At 38.5% G+C, this 15,193-nt stretch overlaps 1 protein-coding gene across 2 annotated transcripts in view; it reads right to left on the reverse strand.

Annotated features, from left to right (window-relative positions):
* The window catches only part of cep85 (centrosomal protein 85), a 24,413-nt gene extending 9,221 nt beyond the window's left edge, over positions 1 to 15,192 (reverse strand). Inside the window, exons 1-10 of one of the 2 annotated variants that reach the window (XM_073872398.1) lie at positions 14,953 to 15,192; positions 14,435 to 14,490; positions 14,217 to 14,342; positions 6,130 to 6,836; positions 4,859 to 4,989; positions 3,885 to 4,002; positions 3,627 to 3,812; positions 3,373 to 3,525; positions 2,959 to 3,113; positions 273 to 390 (exon numbers count right to left, since the gene is read on the reverse strand). In XM_073872398.1, coding sequence (XP_073728499.1) covers positions 273 to 390; positions 2,959 to 3,113; positions 3,373 to 3,525; positions 3,627 to 3,812; positions 3,885 to 4,002; positions 4,859 to 4,989; positions 6,130 to 6,762 — 1,494 coding nt within the window. In that variant the 5' untranslated portion in view covers positions 6,763 to 6,836; positions 14,217 to 14,342; positions 14,435 to 14,490; positions 14,953 to 15,192. Of the gene's footprint in view, positions 1 to 272; positions 391 to 2,958; positions 3,114 to 3,372; positions 3,526 to 3,626; positions 3,813 to 3,884; positions 4,003 to 4,858; positions 4,990 to 6,129; positions 6,837 to 7,105; positions 7,320 to 14,216; positions 14,343 to 14,434; positions 14,491 to 14,952 lie in introns of those variants that run through there. The other variant, XM_073872399.1, reaches the window with a different exon arrangement.
* Position 15,193: the final 1 nt, after the last annotated feature.

The raw sequence follows: 15,193 nt of genomic DNA on the forward strand, positions 1-15,193 counted from the left end.
TAACAAAGTTACCCTCCAAGAAGCAAGTTTTATGTGTGTTGTGCGTTTTTGCACAAATATGTGATTTCAGAAATATTCAAAGGCTTTGAGCAACCTCTAGATATTGTAGGAACAAATCAAAATTTTGCACAATGTGTTTTTATTGATATCCTAACACATTTAGGGGGTGAGACTTGAACATTTCAAAAAACAAAATTGACCCATTATAAGGACCACCCTAATGAGGATGATGTAACATCATAATTCAGAGTAAATGCAATGAGGACTGAAACCTTTTTAAGTCGCTGTTGGTCTTCTTTTAAAGTAGTGTTTTCTTCCCGAAGCTTCTCAATGTCGAGAGACGGCAATCTCACCCCATCCTCGAGGCTCTCCTGCACCCTGTTTTGGAGACTGAACAAAAGACAATAAAACAATATTAAGACCCCATGTCAAACAAATTTGGATGTGTTAGTAAGTTGCAGTGCTTAAATGCCTGATTATATCCATCATATCGTCCCCTTGGAATTATAAGGTTCTATCTGCGTTCTGAGCAGTTTTGAGATATTGAGCTTCAAAGTTTTTGCATTACATATAGCAAAACTTACATGGGGAAGAAGTTTCTTTCAAACATGAAAATAACAGGGACCCTAAATGCATTCTAAATATACAATATCAAAATCCTCTCAAATTTCTAAATGTGGATTTTTGGAAGGGGTCAAATGCAGATAGAACCTTCTAATTCTAAAACAACACTTTTCGCTAAGAATTATAAGGTTCTATCTGCAAAAACATTATTTAAACATTAAATATAAAATTAATGTTGTAACAATTTTTTAACATGTGTTAGAAAGTAACATTTTAATCCTTTCTATGACATTTAATATTTTTATTTTTAGCACTTTTATCTCTAAAAGTCTGATTTTACATTGCTCTTTTACAACATTGCTTCTTCCCTCTTCTACCTCAGTTTCTCTACCATCCTCCTGTATATATCGGGTTCATTACAAATTTTTTGACAATTTTGTTTTAGCATGTTATACCATTCCCTACTGAAAAATCCAGCTAAGACCAGCATAAGCTGGTGAGCTGGTTTGAGCTGGTCTCAAAACTTGGTTTTAGCAGGTCTCCCAGCTTGGTTTTAGCAGGTATTGCTGGTGTAGTAAGCTGGTCTAGCTGTGTTTTGGTCACCTTTAAGCTGGTCTAGCTGGACTAGCTACTGCCACCTTAAACCAGCTAAAACCAGCTACCAGCTTATGCTGGTTTTAGCTGGATTTTTCAGTAGGATTGAGCAGCTACAGGCTACAATCATTCTGAAATAATTTTAATACTGAGGGAACTGCTTTAACAATCTTTCACATGTTTACATTTTGACATAACAATCATAACTTACTGTAAACACACTTTTTTTGGGTAGGATAGGTTAGTTCGTTTTTTCTGTATTTTTTATCTTAGTGCTTGCCTCTTAATATCAGGAACTAAGAAGCTAGCACTGCTGGCTAGTGTGGTGTCTAACTATGAAAACAATCTCCTCAGCAAGACCTATAAAAAACTGCCCCTACTGAAAAATCCAGCAAAGACCAGCATAAGCTGGTAGCTGGTTTTAGCTGGTTTAAGGTGGCAGTAGCTGGTGTAAGCTGGTCCAACCAGTCTGGCAAAGCTGGTCAAGCTGGTGGGTCAGCTGGTCTTCCAGCATGACCAGATAAGTCCAGCTAGACCAACTTAAAAAGTGACCAAAACACAGCTAGACCAGGTTAAAAAGTGACCAAAACACAGCTAGACCAGCTTAAAAAGTGACCAAAACACAGCTAGACCATCTGAAAAAGTGACCAAAACACAGCTAGACCAGCTTAAAAAGTGACCAAAACACAGCTAGACCAGCTTAAAAATGACCAAAACACAGCTAGACCATCTGAAAAAGTGACCAAAACACAGCTAGACCAGCTTAAAAAGTTACCAAAACACAGCTAGACCAGCTTAAAAAGTTACCAAAACACAGCTAGACCAGCTTAAAAAAATGACCAAAACACAGCTAGACCAGCTTAAAAAGTGACCAAAACACAGCTAGACCAGCTTAAAAAGTGACCAAAACACATCTAGACCAGCTTAAAAAATGACCAAAACACAGCTAGACCAGCTTAAAAAGTGACCAAAACACAGCTAGACCAGCTTAAAAAGTGACCAAAACACATCTAGACCAGCTTAAAAAATGACCAAAACACAGCTAGACCAGCTTAAAAAGTGACCAAAACACAGCTAGACCAGCTTCCTATACCAGCAATACCAGCAAAAACCAAGCTGGGAGACGATGCTAAAACCATCTCACCAGCTTAAGATGGATTTTACAGTAGGGTGAACTTGCCTAAAATTCGGACTGTCGATCTTAAGGTTTCTTAAAAACTTTGCGTTGGGTGCCATAATCCTCACAGATATTGTGTGTCTGTGATTTTTCCTGTCGTCAAGGACAAAGCCGGCAACACCACATATAGGGACAGTTTCACAGACAGGGATTAGACTAGTCCTAAACTAAAATAAATGTAAGAGCTGTCCAAACTGAAAACAACTTGCACTGACATATCTTAAAATACATCAGTGCCCTTTGTTTAGTCTTAAAATGCACACAAGTAATACTTTTAGTAAGACATGTTTGTTAAATATTTTCTAATGAAACTAAGTTCTAGTTCTGGCTTAAGCTAATCCCTGTCTGAGAAACCACCCCATAAAGTTGATCCTGATTGGTCCCCTTCTGTGCATTCGAAGTGCTGATTAGCTCACGCAGATAGAACCTTATAGAGCCAACTTAGAGTTCGATTTTGTAGATAGAACCTTTTTGTTTTTTTAATAAAACGTCCCAAAATGTACAAAACTTAAAATAAAACATCACATAATGTAAATAAGTTGTCACAGAGTAAGAATATGTGAATAACTCAATTTTGACAAAAATGTTAGATAGAACCTTATAATTCCAAGGGGACGATATACCAGGTGACTGTTGTAAGTAGTTCTTTTTCCTTGCGTTTCTGTTCTTCCAGTTGGGTGTCTTTGCTGCGTACAGCACTGCGGGAGTCCTCCAGCTGGACCTCCAGATCTCTAACAGTGGCCTGCAGCTGAGCGGCCCTCTCCTCCACCTCCTCCAGCTATGAAGAACATTCATAAGAGGTTGTCAAAACACTGAATAACATTTACATCCATCCTTGCCAACAATTTTGTTTCAAGTACAAACATCAGAAACAATAACATCTTGGAAAAGAGATAAAGGGAGCCCTTTTAATTTCACTGTAAGCACCGATTGATTAATGCAAATGCTGTTGTAATCCTTCTTGCACACATCTCAAGCTGATGGCTGTGAAAAATAAGGTCTTAGTTTTACTGGCTGGGCATCAGAGAGCAACGTACCTTTTTGTGCTGAGCCTGATAGTCTTCCATTGTAGGGAGGTCAGCCAGATATCGCTCAAGAGTCTCGATCCGCTGCTGCTTCTCTCTGTTTTGATCCGATTCCTTCTGGCACTTCTTTTTCAGGCTGTTAATGTGCTTGTCCCGACTGCGTATCTTTTTAATTAACAAAAAAACACCAGAAGATTAAAATTTAAACACCAGCTTTGGTTTTAAAGTGCATAAAGTGTAGAACAATGAAATGTGGAAATGTTTACCCTCTCCTCTTGTTTCTTTAGCTCCTCCGAGTGTTTCTCACTGCTCTCTTTTAAGATCTCATTCAGGCGTTGCATCTCCACCTCCACCCCAGCCAGTCTACGGTCCGCTTCCATTTTCTCCTTGGTAAAACAGTCGCTGCGCTCGGCAAACTGGGCTCGCAAAAAGGCGTTTTCCCTCTGGGCCTCCTGAAAAACAAAGGGTTTAAAGAAGCGAACTGAAGTTTTGATTGTGAATAAGAGAAAGGTCTGTAGACTGACCTGGAGTCTCAAAAGACACACGTCAGTGAAAGGAGCTCCACGTCCCATGACAGCGCTGTGCACCTGCAGCTCGCTCTCCCTGAGACGCTGCTCCAGCTGAGACATCTGCTGCTTCTGCCTGCAATGCAACCATAAATGCAGTTAATGCAGGAACCAGCACAGCTTCATTCCTCAATGTTGATGACTGATGAACGTAGCATAAAGCCTGGAGCATAGTCGGTTACAAGTACACGAACATATGCACACAAACAAAATCACAGCCTTCCAAAGCATAATTTATTTACGTGTACAAAGAAGTTCAACACATATGCATTGTGACAAAATGCAATGCTTCTCTTGGGCCGTTTGGTGCATGATGACACTCATATATTCTCATTCTGGCATAATAATCAAGGACTTTTCTGCCGTAATTTGGCTGCAGGAGGCGCAATGATATTACCCAGTGCCCGAAAACCTTGCTATTGAAAGTTACTAAGGGGACTATTTTCAGCTGTGTAATATCATTGTGCCTCCTGCAGCCATGTTACAGCAACAAAGTTTATTATTAATAAACTTTATTATTTATTATCGGCCTAGAAAATCCCAACTTTTATTTTCCGTCGGTCTTAGTACACAATGTAACTACAGAAGAGTCAAGTTTTAAATAGGAAAATACCCAAACTCTTTGGTTATTTTTGAGCGTGATGCTAATAGTTTAGTCAGATTCAATGGATTGTGCTAAGCTATGGTAAAAGTGCTACAGCCTGACCCAGAGTTTGGCTGAATGAATTCCAAAATGGTAAAAATCAAATATTTAACTGGAAAATTAGTATATTTTCAAAAAAAGTGGAGTGTCCCTTTAAGTATGGGCAACCATGCTTGACAGTCACATAACTCACTTTTTTAACTTTTAAGCAAGTAAATTATGAGAAAACTACTTTTTATGTCTTTATGCACAGATTTACAGCAAAACTTGATCTAGGTCTTGGCATTACCTTTCAATGGTGAGATCTTTCTCTTTCAGCAAGTTCTCATTTGCTTTGATCACAGCCTCCCACTTGCCATTTTCTATGTGAGGAGCCGATGAATAAAGGGAGGCATATTGCCCACCTCCTCCTGTCATCAACTGCAACAAAGGAGGAAGTCTCAGTTTAAATGACTGATGTGTGACAACTAATAAATCTGTATCTTCTGTTTATAGTCTGAGATTAGCTGTACTGATCTGGTGCTGAATATAGAGCATACTAACAACTCCCACTGAACAACTCCAGGATAAGTTTGAGATAATAATAATAATTAGATGGGTGATTCTCACGAAACCATTGAAACACCACGGCATTAATGATTTTAGCTTTAAAATGTGTAAAAAAGCATCAGAATTAACACAATACTGTGTTCTACCTTGCACAATGTGTGATTTCAACATAAGAATTTATAATTGGAAATTTTATCTCATTTTCTGCTGAAATTCTCATTACCGCAATGTGTCCGGCTGTGTTTGAACATGCCTTATGTTGTAATTTAATCAAATTAACACAAAAATATTAAGAAAAAAATAAATGGATGTTTTGCTAGACTACTTTAGATGACAGAAAAAATATTTACTGAATATTCATGTATAATAATAATGAAGAAAAATTAGGAAAATGATGTGTCCATGCCTGATGTTCTCATCCTTCGCAACACTTTTTGAGAACAGTTTAAGCACACATACAGAATTTTAATAAAGTTTGATTTTGAGTGACCAAGCACATGGACCAGTTACTTCAAGATGGATACCAGGTAAGATCATTTTTTTTACAGTTAATTTGAAATATTGTCTTGTCAGAATGCTTACACGACATTTTGATTATCATTACCGCAACAGATGCTTATTAAATGTTAATTTAATTAATAGAAGCATAATACTTTGATTTTAAATGCATGTGCAGAATCTCCAAATTATGTTCTTTCAGGTTTGTCATGTCATTTTGAAAATATGTCAGTGTTTATGTTTTCTGACTGTTGCGGTAATGAGATTTTTTAGGACTAATTTTTAAAATAATGTTACAAAAAGTGTTAAATGATAAGTAAAAGTTTTTAAATTAATGTTCCCATTTACTCCAGACTTTGTTTTTCAATGTCTGGTGGGAAAAAAAGTAAATTTAAGCAATTTTTACATTTCCATGCTTGACATTTTTAAAACCAAGTTTTCGTGAGAATCACCCAGATAGCTATTTCAGTTTTTCATGACATATGAGCTGCAGCAAACCAGCTAAACTCGAACCTGCATTTGTTCCACCTGCAGACGCAGACTCTCGAGTTTCTGCTTCTGCTGCTGCCAGTTGGCAAGTTCACTACAGCGTTCCTGCAGTAAAGGATCATACGCTCCGGTGCCGGGTTGAGTTTGTAGGCCCTGAGGTACTGAAAACATCCTGGCAGAGGCACCCGAACATGGATGAACGTTCCTTTGGCCGTAAGGGTCTGTAGGACAGCCAAGACCCATCCTAGCTTCTGGTAGGACTTTATAGGTCTGATCCAGCGAGCCAGTATTGTCCGTAAGTCCTGTCATTTGCAGCTGCTGTCGTACATCAGGGGTAAGGCCCCCGAGCAGAGCCGACTGATTTAGCGTGGGCTCCATGGCAGGTACGTCAAACTTGTGGCCTTCATCCAGTCGTGTCTGATCTCCGGAGGGAAACAGCGAGTGGTCCAGGCAGTTCACTAGACTGCGATATCGACTCAGGCAATCAGGTTTAACTGCGGTCACGTCTAAATTTTCCTCATGTTGAGCGTCCAGATTGGGCGAGGATACGGATTTGGAGAGGGACGATTTGGAGCTGGACGAGCTGGAGGACGCACGGGCCTCATCAAAGGTGCGCGGCTTGAGCTTGGAGGCCAGAGCTCCGGCCGTGGAAGGCATGACATGGGCGGTGGGGATGGGAATCTGACTGCGGATGGGCTGGAAGGACGGACTGCTGCCGGTGCTGCAGAAATCTAAAATGGAAAGCGAAGTGAGACACGAGTGAAACCAAAGACAAGTTACCTCTTAAAGGAGCTGCATGAAGAAGTAAGGTCCCATAAAAAGTGACTTAAGAGCACCCGAGTGTTTTCTATAATTTTTCTTTTAGATAAAGTTAGAGGGGGAAAAAAATTACTTTTCACATATCATGACAAACACAGTTGTTTTTAAATCCTTATTATATTCTATATAATATAAATATAAGGAATAAACACACCCATGGAAAATGGCACATAATACTTACCTCGCTAGATGTAAAAGAGAAACCAAAAAATACTAGCATCTTCCTTTGAAGAAATGTGAGCCATTAAAAACCTTTTATTGACTCCTACGTCCTCCCAATGCGTTTCTGGGATTCGTTGAATGATACAAGCAAACTGCCAGAACATAAACACACCCACTTAAATGCACGTTGTCAAGCTCAGACAAGGTGAGTCTACCTGCTATGAAAGTCTATGTTCCTCTCCTACAGCACGGTTCATCCAGAAATGTACAGCCACAGAAAGGTTAGGGGTATTTATAGACCCCTCTCACGTTACCCTGTGCTCACCTCACTCACACAAACGTCCAACAGTCCTTCATACTGCAATACATCTGAAGTGCTTTTACAAAACAACAATGAAACGAATACACAAAACACATGGTAATGTAAAGTGAAAGGCAGTTGCACGATGGTCTGCGTGTCTGAACTGACAGCGTTCCCCCGAGGGTGCACTTTTGAACATCTGCTGTGGACAGGTTCAAACAATTCCTGAGCAGACTATATATTCTTGTAACGAGAGGTTTTGCCATTACCAGAAAAACCTTAAAACAAAACAAAGCCGTAACCATCTTGACACAGACACCCACCATAATTTATTTATAACTACTGAAATGTTTTATAATGGCTGCACAAGACGTTCTGTTCTGCCACTGGTTTGAAATTGGGCCTTTTAAGAACAAATGAATATCGGGCTTTTGTTAGCACGAGTCTAAAGTAGTTACATTAGTTTACTAACAACCACCAACAGGTGCTAGGTGACACAATTGTGTTCACAAAAACTCACCGGCTTTAACAGTGTGGAATTACTGCTACCATAGTCGCTTATCTCTGAAAGCAGTATCTTATCAACAACAATATATCAGGAGGAGTTTACTGATATGGGTTTATGCAGTGGTTAATGTGTAAGGGGTTTATGCAGTGGTTAATGTGTAAGGGGTATGTTAGGACTGGGCATTATTAATCTAAAGTCACATCTTGGTAATTTGGGGATTTTTGATAAATATCTCTGTATTTTGTAGAAAGTGGAAAAATGTTTAGATGCCGGTCAAAGCCTTGTGTGAGATGTCACAATCACTTTTATTAAAACAGCATATGATAAATAAAAATCAAAGAAGGAATTTTCCTCTCTGTTACATACAGCTGCACAACCTAAGTCTGACCTCAGTACACATTTATAGCAGACCTTCTATTGCAAAGAAAATGGGTCATATCCACTGATCTATATAAATTACTGGATTGCGCTTGACGTCACAACTGTGAAGCCACCGCGCCGCCATGTTGGTATTCCCAAACATTCTATTAAATCAATGTACGTTTATCAGATTTTAATGATAAAACATCACTTTACTAGTTTCTGTTTTTATATCTAAAGTCATCCTGTATATTATTACGAGCATGTACATCTTTTACTGAAAGTTGTACATTCTGCTTTTTAAACAGTAATCTTCATTACAGTATCAGATCAGCAGACAGGCCGCAGCATATTTAGTATTAATGACAAACGTGCTCATTCTGAAGTCTAAATAAATAAATAATCATGCTTTCTACTGTATGTGCAGGCAATAATTAGCTGGTTTTGTAATTGATATCTTTACAAGTTACCTAAACTTATTCAGAGAAATAACGTTGACCGTGCAGCTTCATGTCAAAAAACTTTATTTGCCGGTTCCTTGATTAGTAGTAAATCGCCATCAGCTGCTTTCAGATGGAGCGGCATTAACTGCACAGAGCCGTAGTTCACTGACAATCAGTGCAATTTCACATTAATTATCACGGACGTATCGCCTGCGATATGTATGCGATATGGCCCAGCTTGTCAGTGAACTACGGCTCTGTGCGGTTGGTGCCGCTCCATCTGGGAGCAGCTGATGGCGATTTAGTGCTAATCAAGGAACCGGCATTACATACAAGATGAGCGTGATATTGCATGCGATTTATCGTGCAGCCTTATTTTGAATGGAAGTGAATGAAGCCCTCTGCCAGTTGGGTATACCAAGATGGCCGCTCAAACTCTGCGCTGGCTTCACCTCATGTTGTTACGTCAAGCGTTCTATGCGCAATCCAGTCATTTATATATATATCAGTGGTCATATCAGACCATACCGACATAGACGTATCCCACTAGGAAAATCTCCATACACTACCCACCCCTAGGTATTGTACATGCAGCAGGTTGTCATGGCAAAATAAACCAGATGTGAAGCAGATATTTTGCTGGCTGGATGTACATAATCCTGCTTATTACACAGCTACTCTATAATAATTTAATAACGTCTTATTTAACTTTTTTATAGTCTATTTAAAGCTGCAACGTTTTGGTTAAACAAAAATAAGTTATTGAGCAAGTATATTAAAAATCAAAACTTTCACCTTAGCTTACGACGATTCTCAAAAGTAATCTTATAATAATAATTTTGTAAGTTAAACTGTCTGGTTTGATTTTAGATAGATCTTTATTGTCAATGTATTATACAACGAAATTTCGAAATTTACGGGAAATGTCTGTTGTTTCTCAATAAACGTAAAGATAAAACTTTAAGCTATTTTACATACTTATGTTTCAAACAAAGATGTCGATACAGAGGCAAAAGTGATGGACTGCAGCTTTAAGGTAATTATGTACAGTTAGGTGTGTCTTGTGTAGCACCTGGGTCCTGGAAAAACATTTTTTTTGTTTCACCGTGTACAAGCTGTATGTATATGCAGGGTTCCCAGACCCTTAGTTAACTTCAAATTCAAGGACCTTTCAAGGACTTTCCAGGTCCAATACGCTCAAATTCAAGGACTAAATGTGAGAGCAAGGTTACATTGTGTTACCTTTTAAGATACATTCCTCTAGGGGTAAGTGCATCTGAATGTGTATATCTAATTCAACCAATGGTGAGGCTTAACGACAAAGACAGGGTGACGCGGGAGCCTGGAAGTATATCGCTAAATGAAATAGTGTCAAAGATGGCGCTACAGGGATGCAGGAAGTATGGCAAGGGAGACGCAGCGTCTCGTTCCCTGCTCATACGTAACCCGAGACGTTTTAATGTGTCAAACACAACTATGCAAAAAAGCATTTTGGTATGAATCAACATTCGCATACAGAAGATATAAGCATTTAAAGTGAACAGTTTAGCATGTGTGCTTAAAAAGTCTAGAATTTTTATGATATTATCCTACACTACACAGGGAATAATATGGAGTTTTTTCCAGAAAACTTCTTGCAAAAAATAGATTCAAGCACTTTCAATGACCTGTATCTATGTATGGATATTTTCAAAAACTTCCCTGGGCCTTGAATTTTTACCCAGTTTTACAAACTTTCAAGGATTTCAAGGATCCGTGGGAACGCTGCATATGGTTGAAATGACAGTAAAGCTACTCTGACTCTCTAAATATCTGGACACAAAATATTGATTTGAAATACTTGGGTAGGTATCAGAAAAAGTATTCCAGAAAGCCATTTAATAACTCTAAATATGAATTACTGAATAGATGTTAACATCTGCATTAAATTTTTAACCCATAAATCTCCAAAGCCTTTCTAGTCATTTGATAAGTAAGTACTTTACAAAACCATTCTGACTAGTTTAATTTTTGTGTGAAGATACATAGAACAGCTAGACCAAAACACTCGCTGACCAAATGAGCTTGGCTAAATCAAACATTGGCAACTTAAGTGTGATTTATACTTCTGCATTGGACCTACGTCATAGGCTGTGCATAGCTTTGTGTAGCCTGCTGTGCACCTCTCCAAAAATGTAATGCGTCAGTTCTACATGGACTGCAAGCACTGAGATTGGTCTACTAGAACCCTTCCTTCGGTCCAAAAACCTCTGTGTCGCATTTCCTCATACGCATTAGGGCAGTTGAAACGAATTTCAGTAATCAAATATAATTCGAATATTAAATAAAAATAATACTAATCGAATGTTAAAACTACTATTCGAATGGGATTTAAAAAAATAGATTTAAAAAAAAAAATTTATGTGTTCACTATCTAACGCATTTATGCTGTTAAATACCGCTAGCTACCTCAACCCGCATTTCCATCGGCTAATTCATTTGAAACAAGACCAGCAGCAGGAGGTACGTGAGAAAGAGAAAGCGGAGCTGATAGCGATTGCGGAGGAAGGTTATGAGGAAGACGAGAACGGAGCAGCCAAGGTGAAGAGGACAGTGTCAGGAGAAAACCGCTCTCAGTGCTATGGACGACCGTTTTGGGAATGTCTTTAATGCTAATTTGTTTGGATAAGTTTGTCTTTTCGACCAGTGACAAAATACTTGTTCAAGATCACACTTCCTCTAAGGTGTGTTTAAATGAAAAAAGAATAGTGAAATTGGAGGCCAGGGGATGTGTGTGCTGTGTGTAAGTATTGTATAACTAATGATGCGATCTACGCAGCCCTCATACGTGAACAAAGAGAACTGTGTTGATAATGAAATTTTTCATTAAAGTTGACAACTTTGTTAATTTTGTGTCTAAGCTTAGTCATTAATAAGCTAGAAAGATATCACCTGTTATTAAATAATTACATGTTTATTAGTAATACTGCAATGTCTTCTAGTGGACATAATTTAGAACAAGTCAACTATACGAGCTCATAGTGGCATTGGCAATGCATAAGCCCGTTTTTACAACGTGTGTAGATAGGTATAGTAAATATTAATAAGTCAAATTTGAGCATTAAATAATCGATTATAAATCGAATATTAAAAAAAAAATAATGAATGAAATTCGAATGGGATAGTAGAGGAAGATTGACAGCCCTAATACGCATTTCCGCTTGCAATGGTATAAACAAAGATGGAAGTTGAGGAGCAATATTTAACAACTTAAGATGCCACAAAACTTCTATTTACCTCCGTTAATGCTGACGCTTTCTCAAAAACAAGCAGCTTTTTCGGGTTTTGCATCGATACTGCAACATGCCCGTGGACACTGCCAACTTGCGATCTGCATGTGTAACTGCACGTCGACGCAACGCAAGAGTATAAATAAAAACTGCCGCATGTCTATCATGCTATGCAGAAGTATAACTCAACTTTTATATGCTAATACATTACACATTCTCCTCACAAATTGTATTTCTCTAGTTAGTCATACTCCAGCACACACAAGTACAGCTAATCTCTGTGCATTACATATTTAACACAGTTAAGAAAAGGAAACAAGACCAGCATCAGAGTTTCCATACAACTCTCCCAGTCAGGACCTCTTAATGATTCCTCCTATCAATGGAAGTGCAACCCTGTCTGGGGGAATTTGTGTCATGGAATATAGTATCCGCTTTTAAATCTCAAAGGACACCCAGAACTATTACCACATCTCTACAACTAAAAATACACCAGCTTAGTCTATTAACAGCCTGCAGGATGTAAATGTCTGTCTTTACATGCACTGCTGTTTGTTTTGTTGATGGTCAAAACATGGTCACAAGTCAATTTAATCTCATATGATGCTGAAAGAGTGACTGCTCACTAGACTGTGTGCTCAATTTATAAGCATATGGGTAAGTAAACATAAGTATGGGTAGTTGACAATTAAATGTGTCAGGAAAATTTTTTGGAAAAAACACTCATAATATACAAAAAGCTTGAGAAAGACTTATCTTAAAGATACAATTTGTAAAATGCGCCGAAAGATGGCGCCAGATCAAACAAAAACAATGATGTTGTTTACTGACCCTCTGGAGCAGCGTGGAATTATGGGATTTGTAGTCTTTAACTTTATCCATATCAGACGAGAACGAGAAATCACGTTGATGGATAAGGTAATCAAGTCTTATAAATGTTGCGTTTGATGACATCGTTTATTTCATTATGTAAGTTTATATGTGATGTTCAAAACAAAATTGTTAGTCATATTGATATTACAGTATTAGTCCAAATTCGATGGTAAACACAGCTCAGAATTAAGTTTTCAACTTACAATCTACAATGATTTTTCACATAATGTATTGACAGTACAAATCTTATTGTGAAGTGTCTTAAAATGACCATTTATATTGCTGTACAATACCTTTTGATGTGCATATCCTCCGCGGGAAGACGCGCTGATTACAATCTACACACTAATGTTGTGATCAATATAATAGCATACGTTTTTTGAAGGGTTACGAATCAAAACAACTCACCCATCGCGTAAAACACAAGCAGGATCAGAATCTCGGTCTAGTTAAATGTTGTCGTGAAGCTCTCTCTATCCAGATAATGCAACACCAAATTGTCTCTCTCGTTTTGTTCCAAACTCTTCTTGGGTCGTTTGGTTGGCCCGTACGCTTACAGGAGCTGACACAACCAGCGGCAGACGGTACAGAGATATCCATAAGTCCATAAGCAAGCGCATAGTTCCGCATTTGTCCACAACACTGGCTGCGTCCGAAACCTCAAGACTGTGAGGACTGTGAGGACTTGTGGCCTCGCTGCCTCATGAGGACATGACTTCGGAGAAAGGCTTTCCGACGCACTTCAAAGGCAGCGTGTTTGAAATATAAACAGAGAGCGCCTTTGTGATAACTAATCACATATTTGAAAACTACAATACTAATTTCTCGCTAGAAATGAAATTAAAATGCTTAAAAAGTGAAAATATACGTTTATTTTCACTAAATTTGTGCTCCAGCCGCTTCCTTGGCCGCCATTTTATTTTTTCGAGCTCGACCAGTGTTCTCATGTGGGTTACGTCAGTAAAGGCGGTGACAAAGGGTCACATGGATATTAACGTCATTGACAGGAGACTGCACTGCCCCGTGTCAATGTTTTTAATGGAAATTTTCTCACGATTTACAAGTAGTTGAAAACATTACAGATATTGATAGTAATCCGCTGGACAAAATATATAACACTGGCCTAGTGGTTTTTGGAGATTTTACTGCAAATATCTTACAAATTGCACCTTTAATGTTAGTGTTACATCCTACATAATTACATGTATATATAACCTTGATGCATTTAATATTGAATGAGAAAGATCATGTCAAAGATTAAAGTTAAATGACTCAAATCAAACTTTGATGTTCCTAATCTTACAATTAAATGATGAGACTTTAGCCTGGATATCAAAGGCTGGATTCATATATCTAAGCACTAGGAGTGTATTCACCTTCAGTGTTGTCGGAGTTACCCAGTCCTGTGTCCCCGCTGTCAGCTGTACCGGGCCGCCATCCAAACCGGCTCTGGAACTTCTCAGACACAGCCGGGGTCAGCCACTCTTTATCAGTGTTACCCGCTGAAGGGGCACAAAAATAAAAAAGTTGTGACCCAATACTACAGTTGTACATGTAACAAACACTAGTACTGGATTATGCCATGGACACAAACCTGAGACTCTGGTGTTCTGATTTTTCTGTGATGTGGTAATTTTCTTCTGCAGTCACCTTTGGAAATTACAACAAATGCTTAAAACAAAACTTGATTCAAATCTGTCCCAATGTCCAAAAATGTGTGACTTTAAATCAACATTTAAACAGCTAAACAGTCTGAAAGCATTCACACGTTTAAGTTACGTGAAAAACAGAAAACCTCACCAAAACTTACAGATAGATAAGCTAGCTACCTGACAATGCTAGCCAGACAATTTAAACTAGTTAGCCAAACATATATTTCATTACTTAACGTTACAGAGACAACTTTCTTATTTTTAATCAACTATACCTTAACTACATCATTTACGTCATCAAAACAAAACGGTTGAAAAGAAAATAATAAATCAGCAAACGTTGTTAGGTCCTCAGAGGCTGCTGCAAAGTAAAACCAACCAATCTCAGAAAGATAACGTTAGCCACGTTGGATAACTTTACGAGTTAAGAAAAGTACACAACAACAACAACACACCTTACCTTACCCAAACGGCTGATGGGTCTTTACTAAAGGTAATGACGAAAACACAAAACAGTCGGTAGTACATTAGTGTTCCGCATTACAGAAAACAGACGTCGATTTGATGCTAATGTCAACAACAAGGGCAACAACAACAAACAACCTCGAGCTTCAGTTACCCGCCGCAACGCAACCTCGAGGCTTTTTCCAACCGTTATTCTCGTTCTTCTTCGGTGCTTGGCCCGCGTGCCAGCTTCACAG

The sequence above is a fragment of the Misgurnus anguillicaudatus genome, chromosome 10, assembly GCF_027580225.2.
Source record: "Misgurnus anguillicaudatus chromosome 10, ASM2758022v2, whole genome shotgun sequence".
NCBI lineage: Eukaryota > Metazoa > Chordata > Actinopteri > Cypriniformes > Cobitidae > Misgurnus > Misgurnus anguillicaudatus.